We start from the raw sequence: 13,260 nt of genomic DNA on the forward strand, positions 1-13,260 counted from the left end.
CGCTCGTGCCTTCTCACATATGATACTTTGTGTTAAGAATCCTCCTTGAAGCTGCTTCTCTGTCACCCACACCATCAGTAGTTTCTCCATTTTCTCATGGAGAGAGGTCCGGAGCTTAGAAATTATTGTAACGCCCTTGGCTGGCGTTATACCCTTTATCAACTTCTTCTGTTTAAGCACAGTACATATCATTGATGTGCTACGCCCGTACATCCTCGCCAAGTCAATTACTCGCACACCTTGCTCATGTTTTTCTATGATTTCACGCTTTAATTCAATAGACATCATCTTCTTCTTCGGACCCATGGTTATAAAAATAAATTTGATAATGTTTTGTAAATGTACAAAAAGCAAAAAACCCGAACCCAACTTATCAAAAATGCTACGAAAACGAGGGAAACAAGCACACAGACTGAGGTCTAGTCTGAGGTGGGAGAAACTGTTAGACGCTGCACACGACCCCAACATGCGCCCCGCATGTTGGGGTTGTGTGCAGCGGTGTAGTGTGCGATTCCTCGTATCTCAAATCTTGCTCTCATCTCAAAGCAAAATATCGCTCGCTCGGCGGCTCGTATCTCAAAACACTCGTATATTAGGGCACTCGTATATCGAGGTACCATTGTACTAAGAAGGGGATATCCGTACAAATCTAATTTCAATTAAGTGAATGTGTAGATAAAGAGAATAAAAAAAATTCCTTGATAAAAGAACAAACAAAATAATAAAACTTAACACTTAAGGCAAAATTTACATAAAACTGATTTACTAGTTCCTATAATGTACATTTACAGTGTTGACAAATATTTCATTCGTGAGAAACACATTTGTAAAAATGGACATGTTATTTCTGCTGTGCACCTCTTCTGATTGGCATTTTTAGATCACAGTATTGATGATAAATGGCAGTGAAGAAATGATTTATTGATAAATCCTTTATAGATGATTTTAAAATAGTCGATAAGCTAGAGGATACCTCACTAAAAGTGATTTCTCAAACATTTCTACACAGTGGGACCAACCAAGTCTTTTGTATAACTGCGAAAAAAAAAAAAATTATTATAAGCATAATGCCAATATAAATAAAATTATATTATAAAAGCTAATCCATAATAAACTGACATATTTTAACAGACAAGAAGGAAATAAAAATTAAGTTAAATATTATATTAATGCTTTTATTTATTTAATTGGGGAAGCATGGTAATATGCACATTAGTTTAATTTTCACATGCTTAATGGTTTTATGTTTACATTTTGTTTGTAGCATTTTTTAACAGAATTAATAAAAGTTTTATTGTTGAAAATGGGTAAAAAACATTTAAATTTTTTGAAAATTTCATAAAAGAATAATAAAAAATAAAAACATTTAATGAGTACAGCAATCCATCACTTAAAGGTCTAGAATTTCTTTATTTTAAGACTTCATTTTAAAATAAAGCTTTTCAGAAAAAAAAAAAAAAAAAAAAAAGACAGTCCCCCTTTGCTACTGATGCAAGATTGAGAAATGAAAAAATTTCAAGCAAAAAGTTACTCAAGTGACAATATCACACTTAATTTCCAAACAGCCAAAATCTTGTACAGATGAACAAAGCTGGAACTAGGGTGGGACAAGCGGAGTGCAAGTCCCAGGTGCAGCATTTTAAGGGTACATTCAACCAGTTATATATTTTAAAATTGCTTATTTTTGATTTAATTACAGTCGGAGGGACCTGTGTTTAACGAAGTTCTTTATAGCAAATTTTTTGAATTCCTTTTGGTAATTACATTTAAAAGTTTCTGTAGAATGAAGAGAATTTCCATATAACAAATGGATTAAGAGAGAATTAACTTTGTATGCTTTGTTCCCACCACCTCTAGCCTTTAGGCAATTTAAGCAATTAGAAAGCACAAATTAAGGGTTAAAGGGATTATTCCAAAATGTAAGTGGAACATAAAACATATGCAGCCGCCTATAAATATTTTATTAGAAGAAATGCTGCATTTTTGTGAGTGAAAAAAAAATTAAATTCGGGATTTATATTCACTTACAGAAAAAAAAAAAAAAAAAATCAGGGAGGAACAGTGTTTTACAAATTTCGAAAATAACAGAGAAACTCCAATTACAAACTTCTAAAAAGTATGGCCCATTTTGTGACATCACACCTCTAAGCATTTCGGTTTGTCCTCCAGTGCTAACCACTGGAGGACAAAAGTTGTTGAAATATCAAATATCTGTTGAAATATCAACAGATATTTGAAAAATCATGTTTTATCAATTCTTCAGGATATAAAATCTGTAACCCCTTTACAACTTCTCCAATTCGTTCATGAATTCTATTATGTCTAATAGAATCTTATCCAAATATAGAAATAGTGCTATGAATTTTTCTTACCCTGCCTATAACGGTAGCTTCTTGTGAAAGGTCCTTCACAGCAAGAAAAATTAAATTAAAATGATACACCTTCATTGTATATTTTGTTTTTATGATTTTATACTAGATATATAAACAAGCTATCTGGTTTTCTAATTTCTTTGATATTTTTGTTATATTCATTTTATTATTTAAATTATTTTGGACTATGTATATATAAAGTGCTTTAGCATCATAATACACAGCCATTTCTGAATAAACAGAAAATTTTTTTAAGGCGGCATCGTTTTAGGTTATATCTCATATTGTGAATACCTTCACAACTAGTTGCCATGATATTGCACTACTTCGAATAAGTAACGCTTCACCTAAGGAGAAGACTAATGTTACTTATTCTCAGATAGGTACCACCACCCAGACGGCACCGTTTCAGGGCTATTTGGCCCTTCTTCGGTGAGCGGGTAGGTACCCAAGTGATGCAATGATGGCAAAAACAGTTATGAAGTATAACTCCACAATATGAGAGATGCCTGATGGTGTATGATGTATCAGGCATCTCTCATATTGTGGAGTTATACTTCATAACTGTTTTTGCCATCATTGCATCACTTGGGTACCTACCCGCTCACCGAAGAAGGGCCAAATAGCCCTGAAACGGTGCCGTCTGGGTGGTGGTACCTATCTGAGAATAAGTAACATTAGTCTTCTCCTTAGGTGAAGCGTTACTTATTCGAAGTAGTGCAATATCATGGCAACTAGTTGTGAAGGTATTCACAATATGAGATATAACCTAAAACGATGCCGCTTTAAAAAAATTTTCTGTTTATTCAGAAATGGCTGTGTATTATGATGCTAAAGCACTTTATATATACATAGTCCAAATTTGTTCGCAGCTTGAGGCTCTAGCCCTAAATGTGCCTTAGTTTAAATTATTTTGTTAATAAATATATGCAAATCGTAGACCGTTGCAATAATAATTTTTATAAATTCATAAAGACTGCAGAGGCATAGTGGGGGAATTTCCCCCAGGTGTTGACAATCTTAGCTAGGCTACTGAAAGATTGACTACCTGCATATAATGGGGGCATACTTAACACTTTTTCCACAGGCATAGGATTGCTTAGTTCTGGCTCTGCAGATGAACATTAATTCCTTATGCAGTATGTCACAGTTGCATTTATAACTGCGGTGACAGTCTACTGGCTTTAAAAAAAAAGTTACAAGAAAGCTGTAAATCCACTGACCACATTGTATAAGATCGTGAATATCAAATTCACAATCTTATACACATATATATCTAATATGTATCAAAATACTATAGTTAAATGAGAGAATTTCTTTTTCACTCAAGGACACAATTACACCCATTCACAGTATTGCTATTTGCTGTTCTCTCTCTCTTCTGAATAGTAAAGCAAACATAAACATAGAAGAAAGAGAGCAGCAATCTTTTATAAGTAACAGCTGAAACCAAAACAGGTTCCAGCAAATAACTGTACCCTTAGATCTAAAAGATAAGATTTAAGTATTTATATTTGTTTTATCACAATCACTCGTTCACTGTTAAAAATGTTACTGGTTTGGGGTTTCCTAGCAACAGATTTGAAACCAAGCTTCGATAAAACAAAGATTATATATGTTTAAGGAAAAAAACTAAAAGAAATTGTAATTCATGTAATGCTTAGGGGTAATATTTTAGTGAGATTATTTTTTCAAATTTATAGTTTAACATTTAGCTTCAATGCACTTGAAAGTAAGCTCTACACTAACGTCTGAATATGGCATTTGAATTTTAATCAATGGCAGCCACTGGTATACTATTAAACTTATGAGTTAACATTTATAATAGAATGGATAATTCTTAAATAGCATATATATAAACATTTTTCTTTTTTATAAATAAAAGTGACTTAAACCATATTGTGCTGTATTAGGTCAGAGAAGTTCAATTATTTTGACAATGAATACAGCCATAAACTGTATCTAACAGTCACACAGAAAATAATCATGGTCCACTCAAATGCATGTGCATTACTGCACTCTTGTGCTTGACAACTTAGCTATATTGTGACTAAAATGTGAGTACTGTTTTAAGAAAATGTTCTTGAGAAATGTTATAAACATTTCTCTTTTTTATAAATAAAAGTGACTTAAACCATATTGTGCTGTATTAGGTCAGAGAAGTTCACAATTATTTTGACAACGAATACAGCCATAAACTATATCTAATATTCACACAGACAAATCATGGTCCACTCAAATGCATGTGCATTACTGCACTCTTGTGCCTGACAGCTTGGCTATATTGTGACTAAAATGTGAGTACTGTTTTTGAGTTTCACTTTTAACAATTTCTTTGGTTGCAACTTGTAATGCTTTAATTCAATATTTTCCATTTCATATTTCCTTAAAATTCCACAGGTCTTTTCTAACAGAAAAGGTTCCGAAATGGACCTTTGCTGAATACATTCATAGCATACTAATTAGTTGGTACCATACTGAAGGTTGTGGAGAATAAAAGAGATCTAGGGTAACTGTGCAGTCTGACATGAATTTTTAGTTCTGAGTAGTGCTTGATTTTTTTTTTTTTTTTTTTTTGATTTGGTAGTTGTTGGTGCATCGGCTTCTGTGGCCATATTGCACCTCCCAAGGTTTTTGCAGTACTTTGATCCAAGCCCGAGGCGGGAATCGAACCCATGACCTTTGGGTTACCGGGCAGGTACTTTACCCACTCGGCTAGCCCGGTCGGCTCTGAGTAGTGCAGACAGGTTGCTAGAACAGCTCATAGAAGCCTCATTTCAAGAAATGATGTGGATCTCTTGGAACAGGCGCAAGCCGACCGGGCTAGCCAGATGTGTAAAATGTCTGCCTGGCAACCGAAAGGTCGCGGGTTCGAATCCCTACTCGGGCTTGGATCAGAGTAAAATGTGAAAACTTTGGGAGGTGCATTATTGGCCACAAAAGTCGATGCCCCAACAACTAACAAAAAAAAAAAAAAAAAAAAAAAAAGAAAAAAAAAAAAGAATGGGTGCAAAAAAGAGCAACGAGAATAGTCAAGACCATGAAGGGGCACTCTCTTACTACAAAAGCCTTTGGTTCTGCAAATTGCACCCTTTGAAAACTAGACACTTGAGTTGAGGAGACTCAACCAGGTCTTAAGGCTTTAAATGGATTGAAAACACACACACACACACACACACACACACACACACACACACACACACACACACACACACACACACACACACACACACACACACACACACACACACACACACACACAACTAAACTTAAATTGAAAAAGGATGGCTGAAGGACAGGACAGATAAGCGAAAAATTGCTAACAGTCAGAGAGTAATTGATTGCGGGAACAAGATACCATCTTCTGTTGTGAAGTAGGTAGTTTTTTTGGGGACTGATACTGTGTAAGCTATCTCCTTGCATTATTTTCCAGTACTAGTTAATAACAATAAACTGCAGAATCCAAGTCTGAGCATTCTTTGTTTTATCATTTTACTTTTAAATCATGCCACAACAGGAGTCCAATGATGACAAATTTTAGCATTTTTTTCAAAATATTCCTCATTGTATGTACATCAATATCACAATCAACAGCTAATTTTGAAACACATCCTCCATTTTGCAATCGATCAGTGATTTACAGTTTACCTTGCAATGTCAAACCATTATGTTTTCATTTTAGTGGCATTTCTGTTTTATACACAGTTTTCACCAAATCACTTTACAGCCTATGGAATCTCCAGAATAATCACTCATGGTTGTGCTACATTGCAAGCTGAAACATATTTAAGATCAAGGACACGTTGCCAAGTGACTTAATGATGTCATAAGCATGGTTAACAGAATGCCTTGGTTGACAGAAGCATGGAAAAAACAGAAGTCCCACTGTATTCAAATCTTCAGCTTTTAAATTTTTGACATTATTCAAGTCCAGTTTTCGAAAACATGAAAATAAGCATGCGTGTTAGATAACTGGAATGACTACATATATAGAAGAAGTGGAGTTGTGTATTTACTACGCATTCTTCCCAACAATTATCATATTTCTTGGAAAACGTTGCCTAAAACTCTTTTGCATCTTATGGTATGAAGGTACTAGGTGCACATAGTGTTTTTATCTTTAGCTGTGGCTATAGAAGTGTGGTCAAATGTTCATGTATTCTTCTGAAAATGTCAGCCCTTTTAGTGTGTAACCACTTCAGATTACATATCACAATGGCAAAAAAAAAAAAAAAAAAAAGGGTGCAGGGCTGAATTAATCAGTTGCCAAATTCCAGCAGGCCTTAGCCGACTGCAGCCACTGGACATCTATATTAATAAACCCTTTAAACCAACTATGCTTGAGGAATAGACTGAATGAATGAAGACACAAAACCATGATTTCATGCCAAGTGGAATGAAGTGACTAAAAATTTCATGGGTGTGTGAGTTCAGACTGAAACAGTCAGCAATGCATTCTTAGAGTTATAAAAGTAAAAGCTTCATTATATGTCAACATTTTATTTAGTAAGCACTTTAGAATTTCTGTTTAAAATATATGCAATAAAATATTTTTTCCCAAAATCTGCCTCCTAAAACATGGGGCACACCTTATCATCCATAAAATATGGCAATCAAATATACTATATCTAAGTAAGAACTTCCACAGGACCAATTTATCCTACGTTATATTAACATTCAAGAATAAACGAAGGAATTTAGCTTTATTCTATCTATAGGACATCTTATCCAACTCTTCTAGAATGCTGATAAACTAAGAATGATAATTTAAAATAATTTTAAAACTCAAAATGTGTTCCTTAAAAATCAAAGTGCACGAGTAATTCAATACCCCAGGATTGCAGTCATAGACCCCAGAAATATCGACCCCATGTAACCTCTAGTGATGGAAGACATTGTCAGAAAAAACAAGGGTTAAAAATATAAAATCCACTAAAAATTTCCTCCCCGAAGTGGACCAAAACTGATGAATTTTGTGCATATGTATTACTTTATTAATAGGACACTAATCTTTAGTGCGCCTGCATTTGAGCAACCACGAATCAGATATGAGAAATGGTCGGCGGATGTTTTATAGAATTACTTTGTAGTTTCATCTCTAAAGTTTCAGCAATTAGCAACTTAGTATAATTATGCTGAATATTCTTCATTCATTAAAAAGAAATGTGTGATTTTTGTTTATCGCATGAGTTCCAAGCATTGGCACGCGATCCATGAATAGTTGCTTCTTGCTGTTTAACGCTAAGATTTAAAATGCATCTGGTTGATCCAACATAATACTGAGTGATCCCTTAATATTACATGTAATTTATGTGTCGGTTTAGCCACTATTTTCATTTCAGTACCTCTAAAAAGATTAAGTATTTTTTATTTTTTATTGATCCTGTCATTATGTCTAGTGTTAATTATTTTATTTTTAGCTTCTAATTTAATACTAATAATAGAGGCAAGACGGCTTCCTCTATTTAGAAACCTTTTTGTTATTTCATCTATTTCTGTCTGTATGGCAAATTAACAGCAGACATGACAGGATCAATAAAAAATATTTTATTACAATTCCGTATATTGAAAACTGGTAGGGACAACTTAATCTTTTCAGAGGTACTGAAATGAAAATAGTGGCTAAACGGACACATAAATTACATTCGATAATAAGGAATCACCCAGTATTATCTTCTTTTGAACAGTCACATGACCTAGTTTAAAACATTTGGTTGGTTGGTTGGTTGTTAGATTTTTTTTTCAGCGCAAAGGCAACTTTGGCCATATTGCGCCTTTACAACATTTCTTGTAGGGATTATGACTGTAATCTTAAGGTTAAACAGCATGAAGCATCTGTTCATGCATCGTATGCCAATGCTTTGGAACTAGCTTAGATTAAGTTCTAACATCGGAACGTTTCTTGTTGCAAATGGGTCTCTTACCCACAAATATTTTGGTATCAAGAGATGGGAAGTAATGCTCAATTTTTGTCTTTAACAGCTCAAATGTTTTGCTTATTACATTAATTATTTTAGTATAATTCGTTTTGGCAGCAAGGGAAACATTTATAATTTTTTTTCATTTACATATTTTTTTCCATATACTCAACTTTTCTTTAAAGATGAACTTGTCAGTAGAAGTGAGTAAATTTTCCTATGGGCCTTGCACACTGATATTTAATTCATTAAGCTGCACGAATAAATCTGCTAGAAAAGCTAATTTACAGCACCAAATTTCATCACTTAAATAATCACAAAATTTTGATTGCTCCTGTGAAAAAAATGAGCATTTCCTCATGCGCAACTCGTATGTACGGATAAGTATATTTCCTTTTGATAGCCACTGAACCTCAGTATGAATCATTAAACAAAAAATGATGCATCTTGGCTGGTTGTTCTTTCATTGAGTTCATCGCAGCAACAACAACAACAACAACAACATAATAATAATAATTGTGTCATTTTTGAGAGACCTGACAAATGCTATTAATTGGGCTTTCCCGCTAATATCTGAAGAATTATCTGCTTGCAATGCAAACAGTCGCCCAAAATTATTAATATTTCGAACAAATTGTCCTTTAATATCGTTGGACATTTCTTTTATATGCCTGCTAATTGTGTTGTTCGAAAGTGGTACTGTCATTATTTTATTTTATTTATTTTTTTTTTCAGCTTCCTCTCCCAATACCTGGGCCCCCTTCCCAGTTCTTGTCATTTTTGAGAGACCTGACAAATGCTATTAATTGGGCTTTCCCGCTAATATTTGAAGAATTATCTGCTTGCAATGCAAACAGTCGCCCAAAATTATTAATATTTCAAACAAATTGTCCTTTAATATTGTTGGACATTTCTTTTATATGCCTGCTAATTGTGCTGTTCGAAAGTGGTACTGTCATTGGGAGAGGAATATTTCCTCTCCCAATACCCCCCCCCAACAACAAAGTTGCCAGGTGCCAGCACTCAACATTCAATAGAACCACACACGACACACCCACACTCTCACATACTGCTGGCTTTGGCAGACGAAACTGCGGCATATAGGGGAAACCCTGGAGACCGCATGAAAAACAAAAATACTTTGAACCTCCAATAATGTGACTTTGCTGTTGTGACTCTCGCAGGTTAGTAGTAGTGGCATGTGATGCAAGAAAGCACGTGTATGAGCTTATGCACCATCAGCCAAAAAAAAACACACCATTCCCTCCAAATGCCAGTCCAGTTCCTCCTTAAATTTATTCAACCTATCAACTTCCACGACAGATGGAAGTTTGTTCCAGCAATTAACCACCCGCTGGCTAAAGGCATATTTCCGCACATCTATTCTACATCTGTCTTTTCTTAATTTGAATTTATGCCCCCTTAGGTTCGTAATCTGAACAAGCGGAAGGATCCCATCAGAATTCAGCGTGCTCAACCCATTCAAGGCCTTATACACCTCAATCAGATCACCGTGCAGGTGCCTAGTCTCCAGCCACTGCAATTTGCAGAACTTAAGTCTCTCTTGGTAAGAGGAGCCCTTCAATCCCCTCACCAATCGTGTCCTCTCTGTACACGCTCAAGCAAATCTACATCCTTCCTAAAATGAGGCCTCCAGACCTGTACGCAGTACTCAAAGCGTGGCCTGACCATTGCCTTATACAGAGGGACAATCACCTCCTTTTCCCTGCTAGAAAAATTCCTATATATCATTGACAAAACAAAACCCCATGACCTGCCTGCATTGCTCAGAAAACTTCACATCTGACTGCACAAATACTCACAGGTCTTTTTCATTTTCTACCACCTTAAGTGTAGTACCACAAAGTTGGTACATTTCTCTGGGGTTACTTCTACCCATATGCAGTACTTTGCATTTGTCAAGGTTAAACTTCAGTTGCCACTTCTTAGCCCATCTCCCCAAATTATCTAGAGCCTGTTGCAGTAGCACACTGCCATTACTGTCATTAACAACCCTGCCAACTATTGTATCATCTGCAAACTTCGACACTAAGCCTGATATACCTTCATCAATATCATTGATAAATATACAAAACAACAGTGGACCCAAAACCGAACCCTGTGGGACTCCACTAATAACATTAGTCCACCAAGAGCAGAACCCATTAATTACCACCCTCTGTCTTCTCCCACTCAACCCTCCTTTTATCCATTGTAGCAACTTACGCTTAATACCATTCTGCTCCAATTTGCACAATAGTCTTCCATGTGCAACAGTGTTAAAAGCTTTCCTGAAATCCAAATATATGATATCAAAATTATTTTTTTCATCCAGTTCCTTTGTAATCACATCATAATATCTTATCAAATTTGTCAGACAAGACTTTCCCTTAACAAACCCATGCTGTGTCTGAATTATAGCTGCAGTCTTGTCTAGATGATCCTGCAATGCATCTTTAACCAGTAACGCCATTATTTTACCCGGGACAGAAGTTAAACTAACTGGTCTGTAATTACTCGTGTCACCCTTTGATCCCCTTTGTGAATTGGGGATACATTTGCACATCTCTAGTCCATGGGGACCTCCCCTGAGTCCAAGGATGCTCTTATAATTATGGCTAAGAGTTTGCTTAGTTGCTTTGCTGCCTCTTTTAATATAACTGGATAGATCCCATCCACCCCAGGTGCCTTTCTTATGTTTAACTTCAACAATTTTTTCCTCCACTTTGCTCTCAGTTATTACAAAATCATTAAGCACCCTGCTACAATTTGATAACCTTCTGCCATTTTCAACCTTTAATAACTCCTCATGTGTGAATGTAGATGCAAAATACTCATTCAGTTTATTTGCTATCTGAGCAGGATCATCAACAGCCGAACCATCGATATCCAGTGGACCAATCAGATCCATCCCCTTTCTTTTAGAGTTTATATAAGTAAAGAAATCCTTGCTGTTTTTCTTAGCATCCTTTGCCAAACATTTTTTGTAATCTGCCTTCGCCTGCCTAACCTTCTTTGTGACCTGATTACAGACTAGTTTATATCTGCCACAGGCTTCTGAGTCGCTTGATAACTTATATGCATCCCATGCATTTTTCTTCTCTGTCATGAGTTCATTAGCTCATTTGATAACCATTTAGGCCTAAACCTTGAACAATATTTCTTAATAGGTATGAAACTTTTAGTAGCATCCACGATTAATTCCTTGAATGCTTCCCACTTAGAATTTACTGTTGGTAACACAGTCAGTTGATCCCACTGTACAGAATTTAAAAACTGTCTGAAACCACTGTACTCACCTTTACCGAAGCAAAAATCCCTTCCTTTACCCCTGATGGTAATTATATCTTTAAGTAAATCTCATATCAGTACATTGTGATCACTGCACCTAGTGGTTCCTTTATCTGCAAATTCTTAATACATGAATGATCACTGCTGATAACCAGATCAAGAGTAATACTCTCTCTGGTTGCCTCTTGAACATGCTGCTGCAGAAAACAATCATCCAATAAATCCACAAAAGTCTTACTAGTGTGTGAGTGACCAACCCACAAGTTGCAGTCAATATCTGGGAAGTTAAAATCCCCCATTATAAGACATTCTGATTTACTAGCCCACTCTATTTCTCTGTACAATTGTTCATTGTACTCATTCGGGTCATTAGGCCTATAACACACTCGTACTCTTAGGTTGGAGAGTGATCAGAAAGATTCAAATTCTGGTAACATGGTGATAGGCACATTCAATAAAAATATGTAAGCATAGAGTTACAGTAAGCAGTAGCATAATGTGAGGGAATCCTCCTGCAGCAATAAAAGGAGAGCAGTTCAGGGCTTAGCTGAATTCAGATGTTATTCACTGCACACCTAATGTCCTATTTTTCTGCTACATTTCTTCCATATCTCAAAGCTGCTACAGCTTTGAGATATGGAAGAACCACTTAATTTCCAGTCAAACACCTTTGAGATGGATGCATTTGAGAAACCTGTTGTCTTTCATTTCTTGAACCATGGCTCTTGCTAGATATGCACTCACAATAAAACCTTTCCTAAAGTCTGATAGATCACGTATTTTCACCATTATGGCTTCAGATTACTGCAGTTGAAAAGCCTGTGCAGTATTTATACACAAAAATGCAACACATCATCATCCATCACAGTTTTATTTATATCTATTTGCATTTATTCACATTCCTTCTGTTTGTGACTGTCTTAATACAAAGATTCACATCTTTTTTTGCCAGTGCATGCAGTCAGTAAAAGGATTCTGGATGGATTTAGTATGAGAAGTATCTCTTTTGTTGCTTCATCTGTGAATTCATTTACCAGTATTAAGCATTCCCAATAACAAATGAATGCAGCAAAATTTTTATCTGTTTACTGATGTGAAATAGCCGAAATCTAATTTGCTTTAACAGCTGATGAGAAGTTTTTGGAAACAGTTCTGCAAGGCCATCATTGCAATTAGAATCAGTACAAGGCCGTTTTAATAATAATAACAATAAGTGCAGGAAAAGTTATTTATTTTTTTGCCCAACACAGAATAAGTTTACATCATTGCATCCTTTAGTCATTGTGACACTAATAATCATATATTATAGGACTGCTGTGTAAGTATGGGTGTTGGATACTCAACATAAGGCAGGACTGTTGGTTATAGTTCATGCTGTGAACAAGTATGGATATGTCCAGACTTGTTTCACACTCAGCATTAGGGAAGGAAAGATGATGCTAATATTCTTTTTTGAGATCAAAACAGACTGACAGCCTGGCTGTTCCATGGCACTATAGTCAATGTTTCATAACTATGTGAACCAAAACACAGTTCTTTCTGTCAGCTATACGGTATAAGCGGGAAGTACAAAAGCTTCTAGCTGCAGCCTTGGCCTGTGACTACATCTCTCCCACCCAATTAGGCATTCAAAGATTTTTCCTTTGGATGATGAGCTGATGACAACAGCAGCTCAAGAG

At 35.6% G+C, this 13,260-nt stretch overlaps 1 protein-coding gene across 1 annotated transcript in view; it reads right to left on the minus strand.

Annotated features, from left to right (window-relative positions):
• Positions 1-799: 799 nt before the first annotated feature.
• The window catches only part of TppII (Tripeptidyl-peptidase II), a 647,643-nt gene continuing 635,182 nt past the window's right edge, over positions 800-13,260 (minus strand). The window contains exon 30 of the mRNA XM_090387764.1: positions 800-1,035. Coding sequence (XP_090243890.1) covers positions 946-1,035 — 90 coding nt within the window. The 3' untranslated portion in view covers positions 800-945. The remainder of the gene's footprint in view (positions 1,036-13,260) is intronic.

This window comes from Mastigoproctus giganteus, chromosome 13, assembly GCF_048544385.1.
Source record: "Mastigoproctus giganteus isolate SK-2022 chromosome 13, ASM4854438v1, whole genome shotgun sequence".
NCBI classification, from domain to species: Eukaryota; Metazoa; Arthropoda; class Arachnida; order Uropygi; family Thelyphonidae; genus Mastigoproctus; species Mastigoproctus giganteus.